Source organism: Elephantulus edwardii, unplaced genomic scaffold, assembly GCF_000299155.1.
Source record: "Elephantulus edwardii isolate Elephantulus edwardi_28Jun2011 unplaced genomic scaffold, EleEdw1.0 scaffold00231, whole genome shotgun sequence".
NCBI lineage: Eukaryota > Metazoa > Chordata > Mammalia > Macroscelidea > Macroscelididae > Elephantulus > Elephantulus edwardii.
Window position 1 is genome coordinate 469,000 of NW_006399981.1, and position 26,763 is coordinate 495,762.

Sequence of the window (26,763 nt, forward strand, 5' to 3'; positions counted from 1 at the left end):
CTTCCTCTTCTGTCTTTGTAATGACCGTTTACACTCTTCCTGAATGATATCTTTGACATCCTCCCACAACTCATCTGGTCTTCGCTCATTAGTGTTCAAGTCCTCAAACCTGTTCCTGAGATGATTCTGAAATTCAGGTGGGATGAAATCAAAGTCATATTTTGGCTCCTGTTGAATATCCTTGTACATACTGTATATGTGTAGTGTATAGATAATGCTCTTGTTTAATGTGCTTGGTTGCTGAGCAGAAGGCTTGAAGCTCCACTCCACTCAACGATAACTTGAGAAAAGGACCTGGCAATTGACTTCTTAAAAATCAGTCATCATAAATCCTTGGGATCTCAGTTCTACTCTGACACACGTGGGGTCACCACAATCAAAGTTAATTGCAACTAGTTAAAAGGGTACTCAGACAATATTAGGTTTAGGATGGATTGTAAGAAAATTTTCTAAATTAGCAAATAGAGAAAACTATAGATTGCCATCACTAGAGGTCCAAGCCAAGACTGCTCACAAAAAAGACATGAAATTTCCATATATGTCCAAGATGACCATTAGGGTGGAAATGTACTAAATCATAAACTAAAGAGAGAGTCACAGGGTCTTATCAACAGTTTTAAAGTACTCAGTCTCAAGATGATTTCAAAGAACAGCTTTCATCCAATTATTCCATTCCTATCTCCTTTACTTTGAGCTCTGATGGCCTTGTGGGGTAGAGAGTGCTCTGCTCACTGAAAAGTGATACCTTTCTGGCAGTTCAAATCCACCAGCTGCTGTGAAGGAGGAGGATGAGAATCTCCTCCTGTGTGATTTTCAGCCTCTGAAAAACCCCTGGGGGGTCACCTAGGAGTTGGTTCTGATTCCAAGGCAATGGGTTTGAGGTGTTTATTTATTATTTTAAGAATGATGATGAGCTACAGAGGGCAATGTGATGGTTTGTTTGGAGACTTGGTGGGGAGACTGTGTAAATAGTGAGACACAAGGAGATGTAGAAATCATTAGTGGTTAAATAATAAACATTTCTTGGTTATGATTTCAGAATGGGTATAAAAGTGGACCACCAAGAAAACCAATAGGTCTATCTTTGAGAGGGTAAAACCAAGTTTATCTTTGAAGGCCAGGATTTTGAAGCTCCATCTCACATACTTTGGACATGTGGCCTGGAGAGACTGGGCCTTGAAGAAGGACATCATGCTTGGAAAGGTGGAGGGACAGCGCAGGGGAGGAAGATCCCCGATGAGATGGATTGATTGATACAGTGACTGGGGCACTGGGGTTAGGTGTGTCAGAGTCAGAGAGACTGGCTCAGGACAGGGCAGGCTTTAGGAATGTTGTACATAGGGTCGCTATGAGTTGCAGGTGACTCAATGACACATAACAACAATGACAACTAGCAACCCCACGGGGGCAGTGATGACTCAAGGGTAGGATTCTTTCCTTCCATGTAACAGAACTCCTGGCCAATGTGCCCCACGTACAGCCTGCCTTTCAGTGGTCCTTTACTTTGGACAGGTTTCAGTGGAACGTGCAGACTAACATGGACTAGTAGTCCTAATTGTCTACTTCCAATGATCAGCCAATGAAAACTCTGTGGATGATAACGGTCCAATCCTCAATCAAACATGACCCAGGTTGAGTCTCATTCTATTGTGCATGATGTCATCACATTTTGCAGGACAACTTGAAGACAGCTGGCAACAGTGGCGAACTCACAGGTAGGTGAGCAAATAGTGTGAGCTACAGTTTCTATTTTAATCCACAAGTTACTTTCCCCTACTGTATACAGCTGAAGAATTGGTCAACACTTGCATAATCTCAACCACTTAATCATCAAAGTCATTCACTGCCATGGAGTTGGAATCAACTCACTGCTGACCCTCAAGTGGGTTTTCAGAGGCCGTAAATCACACACGAGGAGACTGTCCCTCATTCTCCCACGGAGTAGCTAGTGGATTCGAACTGAATGCCTTTGAGCTGACGGTGCAACTCTTTACCCCCTAGGCCACCAGAGGCCTGAGTATATTTGTAGATCAAGAGATTATTTGCCTTTCTCTATTAGCACTCAACTCATTGCCATCAAGTGGAAACCAAAAGTGGCTGAGACTCTAGAAGGTTTTAAAGGTGGTCAAGCACATACAAGGAGATGGTCCATCTTTCTTCTTGCCACCACTGTGGGCTCTAACGGCCAGAGAGGTATAATCTTTGAGTTAGCAGTGCAACTCTGTCTGTACAGGCCACCAGAAGTACTCTTCAGATGGATAAGAGAGATAAAAACTTGGCCATACCTATGCTCGGATACCGAAGCATCTTTTCTATAGCGTCTACTCGCTCGGATTCACAGCTGGCGGAGGTTTTGGATGAAGACTTTAGAGATTCCCTTCCCTTTCCCTCAGGAAGTCCACAGAAAGTGACAAACGCCAAGTCACTTTAAATCAGTGAGTCCTGATCCATTATGACTTGAAAGCGTGATTCTTTCATTATTTATCACTCATTAAATGCTCTGGCTCCCCTTTATTAAATGTTAAATCATCCTAAATGGTATGGTTCTTGCTACTTGAAATGGCAAAGTGGAAGGGAAAAGAGAAAGTGGCCCATTTCCTTGTTAATGTGGCATTCAAAGAAAACCGAGACCGCTCTACAGGCAGGTCAACTGGCTGCTGAGGGGGATTCTGGCCTTTTATTCATAATACAAGAGTCGTAATTAGGAAGAGAACGTCTTCTGATAGCAACATGAGTTTGCTAAGCAGGAGTTCCATTTCCTGTAGGGCATGGCTGATGAGCGTATCAGAAGATACTTAAATATACTCATTGCTCCTTTTTCTCATCCAGTGACAAGGCTGATGTGCTGCCAGTGGTACCTCACTGGCTTTGCAAGGGACCCTGACTACAATGTTTACCGACTACACAGTTTTCCTTTTCATATCTTTCCTTGTTAATTGATGTCATTGGTATAGGAAAATTGCTAGAAGGAGCTTCAACACATTAACAACAACTCAAACTTAAACTCATTGCCATTGAGTTGGAACAGACACAGCTGATCCTCCATTGGGTTTCAAAGACTATAAATCACATGGGAAGAGATGCCCATCTTTCACTTGAAGAGCTGCGGCGGGATTTGAATGGGCAGAGAAGGACCAACACAGGATTCTACAGCCTACGCTATTTGTGCCCTTTTCAAAACATGGCCAAAGAATTTTTTTAAAAAATTCAAAAGCATTTGCCATTGCATCAGTTCTGACTCCTGGTTATCCCTACGCATATCAGGGTAGAACTGTGCTCCGTGGAGCTCTCAAGGGCTGGGTTTTTTTTTGGAAGCAGATCACTTCTTTCTTCCAAGGCACCTCTGTGTATGGCTGAACTGTCAACCTTTCAGTTAACAGCTGAGGACATTAGCCACTTCTACTACTTCTTGTCATCTTTGTTATGTGCTATTAAGCCAGAATGGACTCACTGGTGACCATCCAGCAGGTTTTCAGAGGCTTAATATAGCACAAGAGGAGACTGTCTAGCCTCCTCCCTTGGAGAAGCTGGTGGATTCGAACAGCTTGCCTTTGGGCTGGCAATGTAGCTCCTTACCACTTATGGACCATATTCTCAAAAGACAAGATAGAACAAAATTATAGTTCAGCTAGGTTTATGGAATTTTGTTATGAGTCTGTCTTTTTCTGGATATATTTGTCCATATACTTTTATTACATTAAACATACATTACTTCTTGATATTCAAATATTGAGAGTCATCTTTAGCTTCATCAGACAACAGACTCTAGGAGGACAGGCCTTGCTCACTGCAGTATCTCCAGTTCACGCACAGTGCCAGGTAAACCAGCAGTAGTTGTTGGCTAAAGGGGGCAAAAAATATCTGTAACTAAGCTTATTTGATAGTTTATAGATACTATCCACCTGGAAGGAAGTCAGCATCAATTGGTCAGAGCAAGAGTAATTATAATTATATTTACTAACTTGAGGTCACAGAGTCAGAACTGACTCATACCTGAGCCTCCAGTGGGTTTCTGAGGCTGTAAATCACCTGGGAGGAGACTGCCCACCGTTCTCCCATGGAACTGCTGGTAAATCCAAGCTGCCAGAGAAGCATCGCCTTCGGTTGAGCAGTGCCACTCCCTACTGCCTGCCGCAACTGGGTACAAGAGAGACACACAAATGAAACTTTCCATCTTACCTCAAATTTACTGTTTCGGATCATGTGTATTTTAGGGCACTTTGCGGCTCCTAAGGTAACATCCAGCCAGTTTCTTGAGTTGTGGGGAGGTACACAAGCTTCTCGGAAAGTGCACCTGAAACACAGAACGAAAAAAATGCCATCAAAAAGTAAGCTTGCACATGCATTAGTTAAACCATCCTCACACACTTGGCTTGCGCACCTAACGCCAGGCTCTGGAGGGAGGATTATTGATCTTGAGCGCAGATAGGAACATGAAGCTAAAATCATGAAAAGCAACAGGAAAACAGCAGAGCGTTTCCCCATCATGTCTAGGAGGAGAGAACAAATGTAGACAACATGTTGAACTTGGACTCCCGAGCCATCTCTCAAGATGACATAGCCAAATACATACAAATCACATCCTCTCTGAGAATCACAAATAAAGAGCTCTCTTCCAGAAAGATCTTCTAGTAAAGAACTAAAAAAAGGCTTATATATTGTATGCATTTTAGGTTTACAATTCATTCCCAGACTATCAGCCTATTGCATACATTTTTTTAAAAAAATAGAAAAAAGTGACTATTTTGTGCTTTTGGTATGAAAATTAAATAAAAATATTTCAAGGGCAAAGTCTGCCCAATAATTTGATAAGGCATTCTGTAACCATCTGCTACATAACATTTATTTAGACAGACACAAGACTATATGAGCAGACATGGGTACGACACTTTCCAGGGCCACATTCCCAAGTCAGTGAGCTCAGAGGATGTCCCCAGATATGGTGTACCTGTGTCCAAGTCCAACTTCTTTGCTAGACAGCTGATTAGAAAGAAGCAGAGTGGTGAGATCACTGGCTTGCTGGGTGTCTGGGTCACCCTAGGGCATGCTAACTTGGGAACCCTTGTCTCACCAGATGGGTTGTCCAACCCAACAAGAAAAAGGAACGCAAAGTGCCACAATATTTTCACAAGTGTTAGACTCTGTAGACATTCTGTTAAGTGGTATCACAAAAAGAACAAAACATCTCTGGCTTCCTCAGTGCCTAAGGTTACAATGAAAGGGAGAACCAGTCACAGATTTTTAAAGGAAACTGAAAATACATGAATCATGAGACTGAAAAACAACCAGATGATGAGCACATTCAGATATTGGGAGTCCCTCAGGGGACTTCGGCAGAATGAGCTGTGGAGCTAAACAACCCATTTGACTTCACAGGGGTTTTAATTCTTCTTCCTTTTCTCTCTTCACTTTTTTTTTAGTCTTAAAAATTTGTCTTTGAGCTCAGTGATAATTTGAATATGGAAAAAACCAGAACAGGAAGCCAGAGAGTTTCATTAAGCATCACCCCTTCTACAATCCTTCAGTCTGCCCTCCTCTGCTGACATTTTGGGGAGCTCTGTTCGGAGTGAGTGCAGATGTGTCTGAACTCAGCCTACATCTGGGTGTGTTCTTTCTCCAACACTCGAACAAGGGGGGATTTTCATCAGTGATTCTCCAAAGCCATCAATTCATCTGACCCTTGATGGCTAGCTCGTCCGTCACGGACATTAATTTCAAATTAAACCGCCTCTCAATGTCAGGGAGGATTTGCAATGGCGACCCAAGGACAGCTGGATGGAAACAGAGTGATGAGGCTGGATTCTTACTCTCCATCTGCAACAGCTTATGACTCTCTCAGAATACTACCTGACTCAAATGGGCACTGTGGTTTGGCATATGCACTTCCTCTGCCTACAAGATAAAAAAGAAAAGAGGCCAGTTCAAGAGAGACTGGGGTACAAGCATTTTCATAGGCTCTTAATGCCGCCTGGGAGTCAAGGCCTAAAGGCTGCCAAAAAGCCAAGTGTAAAATATTTCATACAAATAGTGCTACAATTCGCCAGTGTGTAGGCAGAAAACAGTAGTGGCACTGAGTTATCACACCCTTTTTCTGAACTCCTATAGCATTTCTGGTCGGAACCACACATTTTGGTATTTAATCATATGCTGCCTTGAATTACAACTGAACTGTTTCATATGTCTATGTCATTTCTCCCCAAGCAAGCTCTAAGCTCCTCAAAGGAAAGGAGAACATCTTTAATATTTCTTCAGCAAATCCCTCAGTGTCTGGAAGTGTGATATGCAAATACTAGGGTTTCAATAAACAGTTTTGAATGAATGGGTGAAATATGAAATCTCTATAGGTCTTTGTGGTTTTTTTTGGTTTGGTGATTTTTCTTCTTATAAGGAGTTTCCTTATGATTTATGTTTAAATTCACATTACAGTATGGAATCCCTGCACAGTGTAAACAATTAAGCACTCAAATGCTAGCTGCAAGGTTGGCTGTTCAAACTCACTTGGAGGCATTTCAAAAGTCAAGTCTAGAGATGTGGTTCTTCAGGGCCACAGGCTTGAAAGTCCAACAGTGTGGATCTACTCTATACAAGGAATCACCCTGTGTCAGTACAGCCTCAATGACAACAAACAACCACCAGTTTACGGTAATGTGACTATTTTTAACATTAGACATGGGCTAGAATCTGAGGCTAGAAAAGGATCACATTAGAAGTTGATATTTTCTATTTATCTTTTGAGAGAGAGAGAGAACATAAGGAACTTTTCATTTCCTAGTTTGCATAAGATCAATCTAATCACATTTAGGAACGGAACATGAATTCCTTGTATTATAAACACCTCTGAAATTCGCAATTCTTATTCCTTGCCTCTCACTAGTAAAAAGAAAAGAGAATCCACAAACTGTGACACTAAGTATGTATAACCAGATGGTCAACCAACAACAGTATCTTTATTACTTCTCAAATATTGCAGATTATAAAAATCTTCATGACAGCATGCTACCCACACATTCAAATTTCTTCAAGATGACGAGAATATCTTATAGCTTCCAGTTTAGTAAACAAACCAGTTTAGTTTGAAATCCTTTGAAAACTATCACTCTAGTCTTATGGATTAGGAAAAGCAATGGTCAAGGACTTAAACACAGAAACAACTGCCCAAGTGAAAAGAAGATTTACCAGTCTAACAGGAATCATGGTGACCGAGGCTTTCACGAGGCACTTATAGGCTAATGTCTTAACTGGCTCCATTTCAATTTCTTAAGGCCACGTGTAAAAGGAAAATGGAATTCAGATTCCATTTTCAACATTCTGTAGAAATGGCAGAGGTAGGTATGCTTTCTGTACCCTGTGCTATTTCGTTGCCTCATTCTCTACAGAGCAATCTATTAAAAAGACCTAGACTTCTGTCTTATACTTCTGGCTCCTCTTTCTAGTTAGACCCCATGCCTGTATGATGAGATCAGTGTGGAGACATCAACTTACTTGAGAGTAGAACCTGCTCAGATGTAAAGAAAAGACTGCCTGAAGGGGTGAGAAAAAAACCCAACCATAATACAACACCATAGCAACAGGACCAAAACAAAAAAGCTAACAACAAAGCTTGCCTTAGATGAAAAGTACTGTATGTGGAAATAACTTGGTGAATGAAACTACTTAAGAAAGCTTATTCTAATTTGCTATAAAATTTCCTATTGAAATCAAGTAAGTAGCTGGATAATGAATAAGGATGACTAAAGAAGAACTGATGCCTTGGAGCTGTGGTGCCAGAGAAGAGCACTGAACATCCCATGGACGGCAAAGAGAACAAACAGATGTGTCTTGGAGAGGGCACAGCCAGGGTGCTCTTTGGAGGCAAGAATGATGAGGCTTCACCTCACCTACTTCAGGTATGTTGCTAGGAGGGGCTATTCCTTGGAGAAGAACATGATGCAAGGAAAAGCAGAGTGATGGAGAGGAAGACCCTCAACGAGGTGGACTGACATGGTGACTGCTGCAATGAGCTCTTGTGTGTCAGGAAGTGTGAGGATAGCACAGGATAGAACAGGGTTCTGGTCTTTTGTTCATAGGGTTGCTATGAGTCATGCTTGACTAGACAGCACCTAACAACGACAACAAGTTTATTGAAAATAATAACAATAATGCCCAATGCTGCCTCTCAGTCATGTAAACAGGTGGGTTCTATTATCTCTCTTCCTCATATTTACCTCACAATTCACAGACACACACAAAAAAGGGTATTCTAAACCTACCTACCCCACAACTCAAGAACAAGGAGGTCCCAAACTCTTGATTCGGAATTTACTTTTTTTGTGTGTGTACTGTCAAATCAGATCCCACTAGCACAAGAAAAGATTGCCCCTCCTTCTCCATCAGAGCATGCATCTGGTGGATTCGAACGGTGCACCTGGAGGATTATGAATTTACTACTTAAATTTAGAACATATTCTACTTGATAGGTTGGCCTTCTTAGTTCATGGAAAGTTTCATGACCCCTAAGAGAATAGCTCATTTTCCCACCAAATGGCATGGAGAGGTCTTGGTTTGGTGACAGGCATTGAGTGCAGTTAGTCCTTGCCCATTAGGCCTCATGCTACAGAAGGCAGGAACTACGATTATCCACATTCTGCAGAGGTACAAAGAAATGCATTATCATGTCAGTTTTACTCAGTTTTAGCCCAAGTCTGTTTTCAGAATCACATGCCAACTCAACCTAAAAAAAAAAAACCAAACAAAAACTCATTGCTGCAGAGACCAACTAACTCATAGCTGATCGAACATCCACTGGATTGCTGCCACTATAAATTGCACAGCAGGAAAGTGTCCCTTGGAGCCGCTGGTGCATTCAAACCACCAGAGAAGCAAAACCACAACTCCCCACATACTACAACCCCACCAGAGCTCCTGGGCTCTGTGGTTGCCATGTGCCATGGAGTCAGAACTGACTCACAGCAGACCTTCCAGCTGGTTTTCAGAAGTTATAAAACCATATAGGAGGAGATTGCCCATTCTTCTCACTCAGAGTAGCTGGTGGATTTGAACCTCCTGCCTTTGAGTTGACAGCACAACTCCTTACCTGCTCAGCCACCAGAGCACCCTCTGGGCCCTAATCATCACTGAATATGGTGCCCAGGACAAAAGCATTCAGAGCTCCCTCTTGGGGTCTCAACAAAGGTTGGAGGGTGACGGTGGGCCAGGATGGGGAGCTGGAATGGGCAATCCGAAAGCAGGGAGGGAGGAAGGAAGGTAAGGCTATCTCAAGGAAGAAAAGAATATCAGGGGTTTGGGAAGGAAACAGAGAAAGGGATTCTGAAAGGCCATCACTTTTCACCTGTCTTTAGTGCTGGGTATAAACCTTCCAACTGGAGCTTCAGGTTCCATGGGCCCCTCCCCCGCCTCCAACGTACAATTCTATTGTGTTCCAAAAATTTACTTGTAAACCATCTGCTTGTAACATGGAAGACATTTTCCCCATAGAAGTAATGTTATAAAATTTGATGGTATTTCCAGGTTAGCCCGCAAAATCTCTTTATCCATAATGTAACTTCCATACCATAGACTTGCAATAAAAGAATAGCAGAAACAATGAAATTGCAGCCATTTGCATTAAAGCCGTTTTTCTTCTTCTTCTTCACTTATTTGTGTTTCTGCTCAGCTGGCAATCTGGGAACAGTGCCCAGCTGGATCGACTTTTAAATTTATTATTACAGTATTGTATTTATACAGTATTCCTGTTTTTTAATGGGTATGGTTTAAATTATTAATTGTTTTCATGCCAACATAAAGAATCAGGAGACCAAGCTCTGAAAGGCAGCTGAAGTTTCTAGACAGGTGAAATAAATGCTCCTGGGCCAGACTGGAGTCCTTGAGAATCTGACTCTATTAGACTAGAATCTCTCAGTAAAAATTTACCACTTACTCAACCTTGAAATAGAAACTCTGGACTCAGAAATGGAGCTTCTACTTCCTGCCACTCGAATTTCATCAGCAACCTCTAATCTAATTGTTCACGAAGAGCAGACAGTCCCTGATGGAATCTGATAACTAAATATCAGGTAATTGGCTTCAATGTGAGGGTTACTGTGACCTATTCTGAAGATTCCACACTGATACAATATCAGAAAACTTTTACCAGGAAAACAATCCCACTTCCCTCGCGAGGAACAGGGACTGCGTCCACGGGAGAGAGAGTATTACTACAAGAGCAGAGCAAGGTCCTTGGCTAAGTGACTGCAGACAGATGTCCACATTTTTAGGAAAGAAACGGAGCCTGAAGAAGGAGCCAGGTGGCCTCTGAAATCAGGAGACTTTCATAACAATTGCCAGTCCAAGAGACAGGGAGTCCAAACTCTGCTGAATAGACAAGACCAGGAAGTCCCAGGGACAGACTAAACTCCCACTTAAAGGTTTCCAGAGTCTGGGGAGGGGAATGCCAAAGCATGAGACCAAAATAACTTGCAGGGGAAGCTGAAAAATGGGATCTTCATTACTGGAGCCGAGAGTCAATCAACACGATGAAATTATGCTAATAGGAGACAAGCTAGATTTTTTTTTAAGTGAAAACAGCTAGCGTGCCAGGCAATGTTCTTTCAAGTGATTGAATTCATTCATTCTTCACGACAGCACTGGGAAATAGACACGGTGACTGTTCAAACCCTACACACATGGCACACAGAGGCAGAGAAGGCCCTTTTGTGTCCCCAGGGTCTCAGAAGAGCTGGGACACAAAACCAGGCAGCCTGTGTTCAAAAGCCCCTAGCCTTCTCTACTATCTTCTATTGCTTCTCACAAGAGGTGACATATACGAGGCCTCGTCCAGGGTCCAGATACTGCAAGTAGAACTTTTCACTCATTAATCTTCACAACCTGCCCAAGAAGTGGGTACTGTTGTTACCATTCCATTTTAGAGATGAGGAGACTGAGTTTCAGATTGACGTGCGTGGCCATACAGCTAAACATTGCTCACCGTGGGCCCTAATCATCATTTAACAAGGCACCAACAAACTGAAACCAAGCCTCCGGTGTACAGTCGATTCTGACTGATAGTGACCCTATATAGATAGTCAGAGCAGAAGCTCCACAGGGCTTCCAAGGCCAAAACTGTTATGGGAACAGAACGCCACCTTTTTCTCCCCTGGAGGAGTTGCTGTGTTTGAGCAGCAGACCTTTAGGCTAACAGCTGAATGCCTAAACCACCAGGCTCCTCAAATTGAGGTTTGGTGTTTTGTTTTTGGGGTTTTTTTGTTTGTTTTTTTTAAAGGGCAAACCCACTGCCATGCAGCTGATTTTGACTGACAGAGACTCTCCATCAGGCTTTTCAAGGCTGTAAATCTTCAAGGGAGGAGACTGCCAGGAAGCATCTGGTAGGTTTGAACCACCAACCTTACGATGAGCAGCCCAGCACAGTAGAAACCCTGGCTGTGTATCTGAGGTACAGTAAGACTAACATCGCACAATGATGAACCCCAACAGTCTGGCGCTAGCATCCTTATGCATATTACTACGCCAAATTGCTCAGACTTTTCAAAGGTTTCCAAGATAGTGGTATTTCAAATACCTAGATAGAGGCATATAGATCCCCACAGCATGAGCCCCAGAGGAAAATGTACTTTATTCCAAGCATTGCTCAGTGTTTTCCTTGGGTTGGTGTTAGTACTAAAGTAAGGCGTTAGTGTCAGGAAGTGTGGAAACATTAAAAAACAAAGTGCTAAAGAACAACAGTGTCGGTTTAGAGACTCAGGTATGCCTGATCTAGGCCGTAGTCTTCCTCAATTGCTTGCTGTGAATCAGAAAACTGGACAAAGACTAAGGATGACAGAAGAATAATCTGTCTGCGTTGTGGTGCTAGAGAAGAGTATTGAACATACCGTGGCCTGCCAAGAGAACAAACAGGTCTGTCCTAGAGAGGGTGAAAGCAGGTGGCGCCTTGAAGGCACGGATTTTGAAACTCCATCTCTCATCCTTTGGGCATGTTGCCAGGAGGGACCACTTCTCAGAGAATGGCATCATTATTGGAAGGGTGGAGGGACAGTGCAGGAGAGGAAGACTCTGGTTGAGATGGATTGACACAATAACTGGGGTAACAGGCAGGTGTGTCAGAAAAGGTGCAATTCAATAAGGATAGAGCAGGGTTCAGAGCTATTGTTCATAGGGTTGCTACAAGTCACAGGTGACTTGATAAAAAACAAACAAACAAACAAACAAAAAAGGCAAAACCCCACAGGTATAGTGTTGATTCTAACTCATAAAGTTCTTCCATTGAGATTCCAAGTTTGTTATGATGGAGGTCAGGATAGGGTAGGATAGGATATGGTAGGGTAGGGTAGGGTAGGGTAGGGTAGGGTAGGGTAGGATAGGATAGGATAGGATAGGATAGGATAGGATAGGATAGGATAGGATAGGATAGGATAAGGCAAGGTTTAAAGTTGTTATTCATAGGTTCACATCTATGCTGTGAATCATAGATGACTTGATGGCACCTAACAACAACAATACATCTCTACAGGATAAACTGCCCTTCTTTCTTTCTCCCTTGTAGCAGCTGGTTGATTTGAACCACCAATCTTTTGAATAGTAGCCCAACATGTAATGAATGCACCCTGCAGTGTTTAAACCCGATGTCACCATGACTCTCACCTAAAGACTGTAGCCATTTTCCTTCTAACTCCCGTCAAATAGAAACAAGTACATAGTATTTGTTGTATGCCATAGAAGTGGAACCAACCATAGCTGGCCCTCCAATGGGTTTTCAGAGACAATTAATCACACAGGAGGAGACTGCTCATCCTTCTCCAGCAGAACAGTTGGTGGATTTGAACTGAGTGCCTTCAGCATTGCAGTGAAGCTTCTTATTATTAGGCCACCAGAGCTCCCTGCAACAGTGTTGCTGTTAATTGTTTTTTGTTATTATATGCTTTCCCGTGAAGTATGACTCATAGCAAACCTATGAACAAGAGCTCTGAACCCTGCCCTATCCTGGGCCGATTTCACTATCTCTGACACACCTGTTCCCATCGCCACAGTCATTCTGTCAATCCATCTCATCCTCTCCCACACCAGCCTTCTACCCTTTCAAGCATGATGCCCTTCTCCAAGGATTGGTCCCTCTTGGCAACACGTCCAAAGTATGTGAGTTGGGGGAGCTCTGGTGGCCTAGTGGCAAGAACCAGAGCTGCAATCCCAAAGGCACATGGTTCGAATCCACCAGATGCTCCAATGGAAAAGGAGGGACAATCTTCTCCTGTTTCAGTCGGATCTGATTCAACGGTACACAACAACAATAACAGCAAAACAAAACAAAGTATGTGAGTCAGAGCTTCAAAATCATTGCCTCCAAGGAGCAACATGGTTTCAGCTGATCTGTTTATTTTCTTGTTCAATATTCTTCTCCAGCACCACAACTCAAAGACATCAATTCTTCTTCTGGCATCCTTAGTCAATGTCCAGCTCTCAAATGCATAACAAGCTGTTGAGAAGACCATGGCCTGGATCAGGTACACCTTAGACTCTAGTCTGACATCATTGCCCCTGAGCACTTTGGAGAGGTCCGTGACAGCAGACTTTCCTAACGCAGCTCATCTTTTGATTTCCTGACTGCTGGTGCCGAGAGTGAAACCATGCAAGGTTTATGGATCACTAAGGTAGGGACTGTTTGGTTTTGCCATTCCACTATGTTCAAATGAGCCGTTCAAGAGGCCAAAAGGGGGAATCTCACCTCTCACTTCCACAAAGAAAGAAGAGACAGAAATGTGAGTGTGTCTTTTGGATCTGAGATCTCTGTGCTAAAACTGCCTCAATCAGGGAGCTGTAACACTGGAGAGATAGCGGAAGGTGGTATGAGGTGGCGGCAGAACCAGGAGACCAGCTTGGAAGGCAGCAGTGGACCCATCTGGAAAGGAGACTTGGTGGAGGTGAGGGTCTGCCTCTAGGAACTGGCAGGGGGAGCAACATTTGCTGACCTTTGGAGCAACAGCCTAGAAGCTTCAGGCCTGCTTTCTAGTGGAGTGGGGTGAACTGGACACATAAACAGCAGGGCTAAATATCTTTGAAACACTGGCTTAATCAGGGCATAGGCCTAGACTATGAGGCCAACTGGCCAGAGAGAGGTCTACTTTCAGGTATAACTGAGGAGAGAGGCTATCCTGAGTGAATATTCCTGAGCCTGCACTGTAACCTGTTACTTCCTAATAAGTGTGGTCTATGATTTCTTCTTAGTCATTGCAATAAATTACAAAATCTAGCGGAGAAGTAGAAAGCATGGTGGGAGGGACAGTCGGTGTCAGAATTTGTAAAAAGGTAGGAGGGTGGAAGCATGTTTTGACCTCAGAGGAATCACTCTTGGGTACTTGATGTTGAGAATATTGATGATGATTATTTCCCCTTCAGAAAGTTAGAGCAGGTCAGTGCTCCACGCAGATAACTGTAAATAATAGTTTCTACCTCATGTTGTTGCTGTTAGGTGCCGCTGAGTCAAGTATGACCCATAGCGGCCTTATGAACAACAGATCTAAAACCTGTCCTATCCTGTGCCATCTTCACACTTCCTGACACACTAGAGCCCATTGCTGTAGTTACCATGTCAATCCACCTGGTTGAGGATTTTCCTCTCCTTCACTGACCTTTCCAAACAAGGTGTCCCTCTCGAAGGAATAGCCTCCCCTACCAACATGCCTGAAGTATGTGTGTGAGTTGAAGCTTTATCACCTTTGCCTCTAGGGAGCACTCTGGTTTCACTTTCTCCAAGACACGGCTCTTCTTTTGACTATCCATGGCATGTTCAGTACTCTTCTTTAATACCACAACTCAAAGGCATCAATTCTTCTTCTGTTATCCTTATTTATTGTCCAGCTCTCAGCTACATAGTGATTGAAAAAATCATGGCCTGAATCAGACACACCTTAGTCCTCAAAGTGACATCATTGCTCCTCAATAATTTGAAGAGGTCTCTGACTGCACTTTCCCAAAGTGTCTTCTGATTTCTTGACAGCTGATACCAATAGTGTTAACTGTAGATCCAAGTAAGATGAAGTTGTTGAGAGTTTCAATCTTTTCTCCAGTGTTCCATATTTTTGTTTGGTGGAGCTTCCACCTTAAGATAGGTTTGTAAGCAAGGGGGGGCATCCACTTCCTAAACATGTCTCTGTAAACTCTGTGAACTTTGAGAAACAATTGTATCCAAAGGCTTCAGGTCTTACGTTCATAGGGTCACTAGGAGTTGTGCTTGACTAGATGGCACTTCACAACAATAACAAACAACTATTCCATCTATAATGATGTTGTTGCCTATTGGTCCAATGGTGAAAGAAAGAATCGTCTAAAATGAATATGTGATTAGGCATTGTATGTACAATAATAGACAAGAATAAGAGATGTATCATCACCAAGAGGACTGGGGGTGGGGGGAAGAAAGTAATTATGCTTCAATAAATGAATATTTAAAAATAAAGTGAACTGGAGGAGGTGGAATGGAAGGTGAGGGAGCGAAATGTGCAACAACAAATGAATGAAAATCTGACTTCTTTGTAAATGTTCGTTAACATCACAATTAAAATTTTATTTGAAAAAAGAACTTGTATTTTCTTGACACTGAAATGCAATCCATATTGAAAGCTGTATTCTTTGATCTTCTGCAACAAGATTCCACCTCATCAAATTGGGATAAACATGTAATTCTATTTCAACTGCTTATAATAATCACTCAGTAAACATCAGTTAATTTTGTTATCCTTACATGGACAAATTAAACCCAATTTAGGCAATCATTGGATGATACAAACCAAATAAATGCATGATAGCAGTGATGAGAAAGGGATTGGGGTCATAAAGTTAACCAGACTGCCCACTTCAGTGCTCCCATGTACCAGGTCAACATCCAGTGAGCCTTGCTAAGAAGACACAGTTTCTTTGAAGATTCTTAAATACAACCCTTCTTACTCCTCAAGACTAAAGAGTTCTTTCAGGTTCCTCTCCATCACGACCACCAGCTACTAGCTAACTTTCCATGGTGTATTGAACTTATTTGTTCAGCATCTGCTTCCCACATGAACTTGTGAGCTTCTCCAAGGCAGACCTCATTCATCTTTATTTCCCCAGGGCCTAGTACAGGGCCTGGTTCATGGCTGGGATTCAACAAAAGCTAGCTGAATTGGATTAAGAATGAAATTTTAAAGTAACTAAATTCTTGGCTAAGTCTCCATGCTACCAGTATAAGTTATTTCATTGATTTTTGTTCACTAGGCTGGCCTGTAACTGGCGTTGTAGAAAACCAGCCTTTGTCTTGGAACTTTGAACTATTTAACACACATAAAACACATCTGCAGACTGAAACACTCAAACAAAAGAGGTCCGTGGCCTTTACCCCATGTGGTTCTTTTGTGGGGGATAACTATAGTAAAAGTTGGCATTCGTCTTTCCAAATGCAAAGCAGGAACAAGAGATGTTAGAGGAGGCATTTTTAAAACTAGGTAGCACTGAAGTGAAAAGGGGAAAAAATGCCTTTTGAGTAAGATGAGCCCACATATCCTCTGTGCAAAGGGGTTAATAAAATAGAACCCGCATCCTCCTGAGGGCAATATTACAACACACCCTTGCCATAGCAGAAATGGCACACTCTTTTCAAAGAGAACAACAGAATAAAAGTTGCCAGAGCTGAATGTCACAAAAGCAATGAGGGAAGAGTGGCAGGCAGGCTCCAATGAAGACCTGAACGTTGGGTTTCAACGCAGAGGAGTTTCTGGGAACAGGATGTGCACTAGGTCACAAAGACAAGTGAAAACATTTGAGGAATTTTTAAAAAGCCAATCAATAGATACTTAGGAAAGTGCACTCTGGTTGAGATAAGGTCATGCCAAAAAAATCTATTCCATTAAAACAAATATTTACTAAAAGGGGTGTTCCTAATGGTACTTGTTCCAAGTTCAGAGCGCATCAATTAAAGAGATGGGGCAGAGAAGTACTTTGGATGCTGAGGTCTGAGGGCCTCAGTTCCTGACTTTACTGAACAAAACCTGGCTTCTGAGCAAGCTGGTCATTCTGGGAACCATGGTCAGGTGTCTGCGGCACCATGGGTAGAGGTGGGCTACTTCACAGCTTTTATGCCTTCTCCACTTCCTGCTTTGAACTAAGTGGCTTTATTCCCAATTCCCCACACAGCTGATAAAGGGGTTGAAGAACCAGAGGCCCGCACCTGAGACCCCGCTCCAGTAAGAGAAGTTCCCAGACGTCTCCCAGCATTCTTGGTAACCCAGATGCTCGGGTTCCGCCTCTGCCTGGGTAATTCAGTCATGCCCTAAAGGCCCGAAGAACATGCTCCTCTTTGCTCCCCACTGCGTCCACCCCACAGACAGTTGTCCTACTTGCTTCTACACAATTAGTTGGCACAATGGGGTCCTCACGCAGGAAAGAGAAGCCACCCCCAAATCTCATTATTATCATTGCTGCTGTCATTACAGCTGCACTGGACCATAAAGGAGTGTCACTGTGCAGCCTTCAAACTTCAGATCTGCACAGGGACAGACCACAATTACGGGAGAGGATGGACGGAGAGACTGTCAGAACTTTTGTACCAAGCTGCCTTCCTGGCCACTCTAGTTCATGACAGGGGCTAAACAGGCCCCTTCAGACCTCAGACATCACACTTCATACGTCACCGTCTTGGGATGATCTTACGTGGCCAATCTACTAAAATCTAGAACACGGTGGTACCTTGCCACCATGCTGACTTCAACTCATGGAGCCATCCCAAGATTCCAAGGTTACTCCCTACTCTTACGACATTGATCACAGCTAATAAGGTCTCCAGTGTACCTTGTGTTTGCGTCCTCAGTATTCTCTCACTAGAATGATGTCCATGAGGGATCTGGCTCTGTTTTGCTTACTGCTGGTACTTAGAACCGTGTCTGACACATATAACCTTGGAGTAGGCCCAGGAACATGGTGGTCTCCAAGCACAACAGAAAACACTGCCCAAGCCTTTGCCATCCTCGTGATCAGCTGTGGGTCAGACAACTGTGATTCACAGGCTAATATTCAGAAGTGGAGCGTCAAGCCTTTATTCCTCTTCTGCTTTAGTCTGGAAGCCCCAGTGAACCCAGTTGAGCATCCCGTGACAGGTAGACGGTGCCTGCATTAGAAGTGCACTGGACAGAAACAGAACCCACATTCGCCACAATGAAAACAGAATTCTACCACTGAGCCGTATGTCCCTGAGGCAACTCACAGAAACCTTATGAATCACAAATATGAGCCGTGCCCTATCCAGTGCCATCCTTACAATCTGTGAAATGCTCAAGCCCATGATTACAACTACTGTGTCCTTTCAAGATGTGACATATACTTCTTCTTCCTCATGTTGTATATTATGTATGGAGTTGGAACCGATTCAAAGCTGACCCTCCAGCAGATTTTCAGAGGCAGTAAATTGCATGGGAGGAGAATGCCCACCTTTCTCCCATTAGCAGCTTGTAGATTTGAACCTTGTGCCTTGGGGATGGTAGTGCCATTATCACCACCAGAGCTTTCCTGGCATATACTGGACAATAAATATTTGTTGAAAGAATGAGTCTATGCAATGCTTAAGTGCTCATGATAGAAGTTTCTATAACCTATGTCAGCATGGATCCACTATTTTTTCTTATGGATATCAGTCACCCATGAAGGGTCCATTTGTCCCAGGCTCTCCCCTCTCCTCCCACTGACAGATGGTATCATGTTCCATATTTGCTTCTCTTCCCTTTTCATGAGAAATAGGGAAAAGTACCTGCTTGGGAGTTATAGCTAAGCTTAGATTTGAATTCTGCTTTAACTATCTATGTAGTCTGTGATAGGCAGGACAATGGTCTCCTAAAGATGTTCCTTGGTACCAGCAGTTAGGAGATCAGGAGAAGTATTACACTGGGAAAGGCTACAGTCAAGGACCTCTCCAAATTATGGAGGAGCAATGATGTCACTTTGAGGACTAAGATGCATCTGATTCAGCCCATGTGCTTTTCATTCACTTGCTATGCATCTGAGAGTTGGACAATGAATAAGGATAACAGAAGAATAATTGATGCTTTTGAGTTATGATGCTGGAGAAGAGTACTGAATATCCCATGGACTGTCAAAAGAACACACAGGTACGTCCGAAAGAAGGTACAATCAGAGTGTTCCTTGGAGGCAAAAATCATAGACCTTCATCTCACATACACTGGGCATATTGCTAAGAGAGGGTTTTCCTTGGAGAAGGACATCATGCTTGGAAAGGTGGAGGGTCAGCTAAAGAGAGGTAGCCCCTCAAACAGATGGACTGACATAGTGACTGCAGCAATGGGCTCAAGTATGTCAGAGTTCGTGAGGACGGGACAAGGTAGGACGAGCTGAGAGCTGCTGTTCATAGGGTTGCTCAGCAGCATCTAAACACGACAACATCAACAAGCATGTCTACATCCTAATCCTTGGGATCTGTGACTCTGTTACCTGATGTGGCAAATGGAGCTTCACAGATTTGATTACGTTAAAGACCCTGAGATGAGGAGATTGGCCGGGATTATCCAGCCAGACCTGCTGTAATCACAAGGGTGAAAGAGGAATCAGGGAAGGAGACACCGACAGTGGAAACAGGGGTCAGCATCAAAGAGACCGGAAGATGCTGTGCTGTTGGCGTTGAAGGTGGAGCGAGGGGTCATGAGCTATTGTGGACCGAACTGTATCCTTCTAAAATACATGTTGGCTTGGCAGGACCATGATTCTCAGTGCTCGGACCTAATGATGTAATGTGTCATTATATAATGATCCCCATGATCTGATACACCAATCAGTTGTAAGAGGATTAAGGGTAGGTTGCAATACCTTTAATCCCATCATAGCCTGCTCAAGCTCCGAGGCCTGATTTTAACACCATCTCGTCTGTGAGGCCTTTCCCAGCCCCAGAGACACCCCATGACTCCCTCCTCTAGGATCCCACCATAATAACAGCTAACATCGCTACAGGGCTTGTTAGGAGTCCAGGACTTTACCTGCATTATCTCATTTAATCCGCTCAGCAACCCTGTTTTGACACGTTCATTAACCCTGCTTTACAAAAGCGAGATTTGGTACAGAGAAGAGAAACTTGCTGGTTATACAAAAGCCGGGATTTGATCTCAAGCAAGCTGTCCCTGTTCTTTTTCACCCCTGATGCGTCCCAACCAAACACGCTATTCCTGCAACAATTCTGTCCATCTGGTCATCCAAACCAGATGGCCAGACTCCTTCTCCTAGGACCTCGTCACCAAGGTCACCTCACTGCTGGTGAAAGCGTGCTCACTCACCCCAATGCCCTCTCTGAACCTCCACTGTAGCAGGCCCCACTCAGCATCCTTCTCCTCCACTTGTAGGTTCCTGTTCTCAGGGCTCCAACCTAAGACTTATTGCCACAGCTGAGGACTCAGGAAGAATCCGGGATATGCTTGACTCCCATCTCTTAATTTTCTGTGTGAGGACTGAGATCAAGGGAGTAAGAATACATCTTCCAGAAAAACTGTGGCCACCTTGGTGTTGTATTTTTCATTTTATGACCCTATTTTTAGTGTGTCACACTCAAGGGGGGAGTCAATGAATCACCTGGTCCTGTCAATTCTATCTTCCAGGTAGCTCTTAAATCCACCCACTTCTTTCCATCTCTACACTATTACTCTGCTTCGGTCCCCAGTCTCTTGCTGGTTTACAACCACCTTCTCACTGATATGCTGGCTTCCAGCAGTGTGCCCTCCATTCCATCCTGCCCTGCAGGGCGCTTGTCCTAAAACACACCCCTGGTCTTCCCTATAACATCTTCGCAAGGTCCTCCCCATGAAGCCCACGTTCTTTAGCACTTCTCATCTGCCTTGGCTACCGTGACACCCTCCTCTCGCAGCCTTGCTGTCCTGGCCATGCCATCACCTTGTCCACACGGAGTGTCAGGCTGTGCTCTCCAATAGCTCTTCACCCAGTGTCTCTGCCTTCTCTTTACTAAGCCTTCCCTCATCCTTTCAGTTTGTATTCAGTTGTCCATTTGTTTGTTTTTATGTCTTCCTGTGGACCCTATACTCCCTCTTTGCTAGCCCTGGTGGTTGTTGTTGTGGGAGCTCACATCAGCCCCTACTCAGCTCATCATGACCCCATACACAACAGGGTTGAGCTATTATGATTCTGTGGAGAAACTAGGGGCTGATTTTTGGAAATAGACCAGGCCTTCCTTTCTAGTCCCTGATAGGCCAGAAACTCGGCTTAAATCTGGTTAACATCATCGCAACATGCAAGCCTCCACTGACAGAGGTGTGACCATTGTGCTTGGAGTGCACTGGAGACTGGACCTGAGTCTCTTCCATTGAAGGTGAGAATTTCATCTTTAAACTATCACTGTTTCAATGTGGATCATATCTCAGCACTGATGCAACAAAATCTTCACCGCTAGACCAACAAGCAACTTCATGATAGATGGAGAAAAGACTGAGGTTGTCAAGGATTTCATTTTACTTTCATCCACAACAAATATCCATGGTGGTAATAGTCAAGAAATCAAAAAATGTGCTACACTGCGCAAAAATTTGTTGTCAAGGAAAATCCTCTCCAAAGTGCTAATGAGCAGTTACATCAGTTTAAAGACTAAGGTGCATCTAATGCAAGCCATGATGTTTTCAATTGCTTTCTATGCTTCTTAAAGTTGGACAGTGAAGGATGATAGAAGAATCAAGACCTTTGAACGGTGGCATTGGAGAAGAGGACTGAATATGTCATGGATTGGCAAAAGAAAAAACACATCTGTCTTGGAGGAAAAGCACCCAGGGTGCTCCTTACAGGCAAGGATGGTGGTTCTCTATCAGATATTTTGGGCAGGCTGTGATGAGGGGCCAGTTCTTGCAAAAAAGACATCCTGCGGGGAAAGGCAGAAGGTCAGCAAATAAGAGGATGACACGAAAGACGGAGTGACAGAGTGACTGTAACAAATGGGCTAGAATATGGCAGGAATCATGCCAATGGTACAGGACAAGGCAATATTTAGATCCGTTGTTCACAGGGTCACTATGAAACACGGTTGACTCAAAGGCATCCAGCAACTGCTGAGAGACGTGGCTACGTGGCTTGCTTTGCCAATGACGTATCAGCAAACATGATGTGGGCTAAGGCTCCAAATGTGGAGGCTAGTTTAGCTAGCTCTCCTGTGCTTCTGCCTCTTCCTTGAGAAGAGGATGTGCAGGATGAGAGGCAGGTGAAATCAACCTGATCTCAACCTACAGCTTCACATAGAGCCTTCCAGCTGACAGATAGATCCCTGAGCAAGAAAAACAAATGTAAAGAAATTCCCATTCCCGTAAGCCAGGAAACACTTGGGGGTAGTTTGTTGCACAACATTTTTGGAGCAGAAATCTGACTGATACACTTGCTTATATCCCTCACTAGACCACAAGTCCGACTTTGGTAAAAAAAAAAAATTGTATCTCCAGCATCTCACATTGCATTTTAGTAGGAGTACAGTGGAATCTCTGAGTGATGCAATTAATGCATTTAGCCGCTAATGGAAAGGCTGGAGGATTGGATCCACTAAAATGTATCTTGAAAGATGTCTGGTGATCAACTTTTGAAAAATTAACCACTGAAGGATCTATATCTACGGGGTCTATGGTTCTACGCTAACACACTTAGACAGTGCTGGCAATGTCGTCCGCAGGGAGTTGCACTGCTAAGTCAAAGGCTGCAATTCTCTGGTGGTTCAAATGCACCGCTTTCACCTCAGCAGAAAGATGGGTACTCTCTCATGCAAAAACTTGATGGAGGGTCTGCAGGGAGTTCGTACCATTATCCAATGAGTTTAAGTTTCTAAGACACATAGGTTCACATAAATTGAGATTAGCTCCCCTGCAGCTGCCTAAGTACTCAATAAATACATGTTGGTTGAAATTATATGGAATTAATGAATGTTGTTGACTATTGATGGCTTTGCCTCTCTTGTTAGCATGTCAGTTTCTTCAGGCCAAGAATGGCATCTGATTTCTCTCAATAGCACCTGGCTATCTCACTTCCCACGCTGGGCTCTTGGTAAGCACTCAATAAATATTTGTTGAAATTTATTTAATTGAATTTTGTGGGCTGGCTTGTGAATCAATCCTTAATTTATGACATTGTTTCTAGGGGGTGCGGGGGGTGGGAATGTATCCCGGGTGCCAAACAAACTTGCAAATGAACTTTTGGAACCTCACCCGTTCATTGGTTCAGGATTGCCAGTTTTGTGGAAATCCATAACTGAACACATGTGTTAAGCTTCGCAATATGGGAAAAACTGAGAAACTGCTTCCAAACCCAAGATATTCAGCCTGCAAAAATTCACTTTCCACCCACACAGGCAAATTCAGCACAGGTTGGATGGTTGGATTTGAGGTTCCAACAATAAAATAGTAGACTTTTTTGAGCTCATTGTTTATCTAATTGCTTTTTATCTGCTCATACTAGATGCCTATTCTTAACCTCTGATCAAAAGGGACGTCTGGAGAATTTACTTGCCTCCCCCCGACCCATCCACTTTCAAGACACGTATACAAGGAAACTCAACCTTCTCAACAAAGAAAATAAATTCCTTTTTTTTTCTAAATAAATCTGTGACATTTAAAATAAACACAGTGGGATGCTCTACAGTTATAAGAAAACATTCCCCTTTAGAATTCCTAATTTTGAACGGTACTTGGAACTTACCATGAGTCACAGATCCAAGGCTTGGTTTCAGTTCATCTGAAGCCAGAACCAAGCCAGTTTCAAACCAAGTGGTCTCACATGGCTGTGAAGGCCATCAATCTTCGACTTTGGAATAATCTATGATACTTATAAAGCACAAACCTCAGACTGCCATTGGGAGTGTTTCTCATTCAGTTTACTCCTTGTATTTGACCTTTTTTTTTTTCTTTTAGCATAGACTATATATCAAGGAAGCCAATCCAAAGGCAGGCAGTTCAAATTCACTCATTGTTCCACAGGAAAAAGGGGAGCAAACTCATCCTGTGCAATTTACAGCCTCTGAAACCCTGTGGAGCGTCATACATGCATTGGTTTCGACTTAGTGGCACACAACAGTGCCAGGCACTTTCTAGATTCTGAAGATACAGTAATGAACAAGATAGACAAGGTCTCTATTCCCACAGAATTTATATTTCAACTAAAATAAAATCATTAAAGACAATGATGGGTCCATGAAGAAAATAAATCAGAGTTTTCATTGTGAATGAACTGGGAACTGCTTAAAACTGTATAATCAGATGAAGACGTGTGGGTTAGGTCCTGGTGGAAAAGAGACAGTCATCCATGAAAAGACCCGGAAAACATTCTAGACTGAGGGAATAGCAAGTGCAAAGGCCCTGCGGCAGGAACAAATTTGGCATATCCGTAGGTCAGAAAGAACGCTAGTGTGGTATAAGTAAGATGAAGAAGGAAAAGAGTGGCCTGCAATAGTTTCGTCAAGGTAATGATGAGCTAGATTACATAAAACATTGCATGCCATGACCACTGCTTGATTTTTAAGTTAGAAAGGATGTGTTGTGATATTGATATTTGAAGGCTTACTATTTGGGAGAGGAGTGGGGCAGGGTGAGAGAGCAAGAGCTGATCAGGGGAACACAATGAGTAAGCATTCGGAGAAAGCGTCACCGTGCCACAGCTTATGTTCTCAACTTCTTTCCAACTACTCTTTCATCTTCTTGCTTTTACTGAAACCTAGCCCTTTACCTGAAGGACAGAGCTTCATCTCAAGAGTGAACTGCTTCCCCGCTCTAAACAGAGACTGCCTGTTCACTTCACACTGTTTCTTCCAGATAATGAGTCTTCTTATCAAATTTGCTCAGCTTTGAAGCTCATATCACTAGACAAAATCCCTTTGGTGCCAACATCCCCAGATTTCTCCATCATTTACCCTTGTCTTGAATATCGAGTTCCTTCACTCTCACGACCACTGTCCTTGGTGAGTTCAACGTTCACAGAGATGACTGATATCATGCTCTGACAACTCAGTCCCTTAGCACTCCATCCTACTTCAGAAACACATTCAAACTCTACATCTTGTCATTACCAATAACTTCACTCCTTCCATGACCTCAAACTCGAATCCTCTATTCCCAACTGGACAATGACTACGAATGACAGGAGAAGAACTGATGCTTTTGAGTTGTGGTGCTGGAGAAGAGTGTTGAATACTCCACGAGCTGTCAAAAGAACAAGCAGATGTGTCTTGGTGAAAGTGCAGCCAAAGAGCTCTCTGGAGGCAAAGCTTCGTCTTTCATACTTTGGACGTGTAGCTGGGTGCGGCTATTCCTTGGAAAGGGACATCCTGCAAGGAAAGATGGAGGGTCACTGAAGAAGAAGACTTACTGAGGTGTACTGACACAGTGACTTCAGCAAAGGGCTCTAGACTGTCAGAGATGATGAGGATGACACAGGATAGCTATCCACAGGGAGGCCATGAGTTGTACTCAACTCCACAGCACCTAAGAAAAACATAACTCCCAACTGTTTTCTCCTTCTTCTCCACTTTCTCAGCTTGAGCACTTCTTAAACATAAGCACTACCTCCAATGCACTGATTCTACCATCTTTTCACATCCCCTCATGGCCCTCCTTCTCTCTTTCTCCAGCCTAAAGCCAAAGGTCTATTATTAAGATGATCATAAAGTCAATGTCAACATGCATGTCAGTTCCCTCACCTCTCTTTCCTCTCCTGATATATTTCTTGGAAAAACTCTCCAACCTCCTCAGAAAGTTCACTCTGCCTCATGAAAACCCTACGTTTGTCAGAACAGAATTGTGCTCCACAGAGTTTCCAGTGGCTGAATTCTTGGAGGTTAAGATGCCAGGCTTTTCTTCCAAGTTGCCTCTGTGTGGACTCAAACTTTCTACCATTTGCTCAGCCGTGGAACATGTTAAGCCTCTATACCACCCAGGGACTCCAGCAAAACATGACCTCTGGTTATACTCAACCTTCTCGTACTGTCTGCCTAAACTAACAGAGCTGACCATGGCAGAAGAAAAGCAAAATCATGCTTACTGTTCTCACTTTAAGGCAAGATTAGTAACCCCCTTGTGAGCTCAATCCTGCCAGGCAATTACCCTGGTCAGTTCTCTCTCCCACTCTCATATTTCACCTCTCTCTCTGTCCTTAAACTTTCAATCCTCCCTCCCCACTTCACTCTCACTGTGCCTCAAATCACTGGAAACAGTCATAAGCAATATGAAAAGGCATGTAAAGCCGCCCATTCCTTATCTGGCTCCCAGCCCGTGTTCTTCACTTTCTCCCTGTTACTAAGAATGACATGCACATGCTCCTTTCTGAGGCTGCCCTCCCTGCTGGCTCATATTTTCTTTCCTCTGCTGAAAGACAACACCCCCCAATCCTCTCTTCTCTCTCCTGCATCATCAGTTTCTGCCGCTCCGTTGGAACCTTCCCAGTAACATAAACACACACTGTCATTCTGCATGTCTTGATGCATCTCTGGACTCCACTTGCTCCTCCAACATCTGTGCCTTTTTTCCATTGTCTTTCTCAGCAACACTCCTCTCAAGAGTTGTCTCCACACTTTCTTCTTCTCTTTCCATTGCTTCTTCCCCTCACTCTTTTCTGTGTTTTTTAAAAATTCATTTTAATGAAAGTTTACAGAGACTTTGGATTTCCATTCATTCATTGTTGCACTTTTCTCCCCCCCTCTGCCCCTCCCCCATTCCCTCTTTTTGAAAAATCAAAGAAAAATTCTTTCATTGTTATACAATCCCTCCCCCCAGGTCCACTCCACTGTGC

At 43.4% G+C, this 26,763-nt stretch overlaps 1 protein-coding gene across 1 annotated transcript in view; it reads right to left on the reverse strand.

Moving 5' to 3' along the window:
- Positions 1-26,763, reverse strand: part of PLXNC1 (plexin C1) — a 255,007-nt gene that overhangs the window by 142,665 nt on the left and 85,579 nt on the right. The window contains exon 6 of the mRNA XM_006898490.1: positions 4,180-4,294. Coding sequence (XP_006898552.1) covers positions 4,180-4,294 — 115 coding nt within the window. The remainder of the gene's footprint in view (positions 1-4,179; positions 4,295-26,763) is intronic.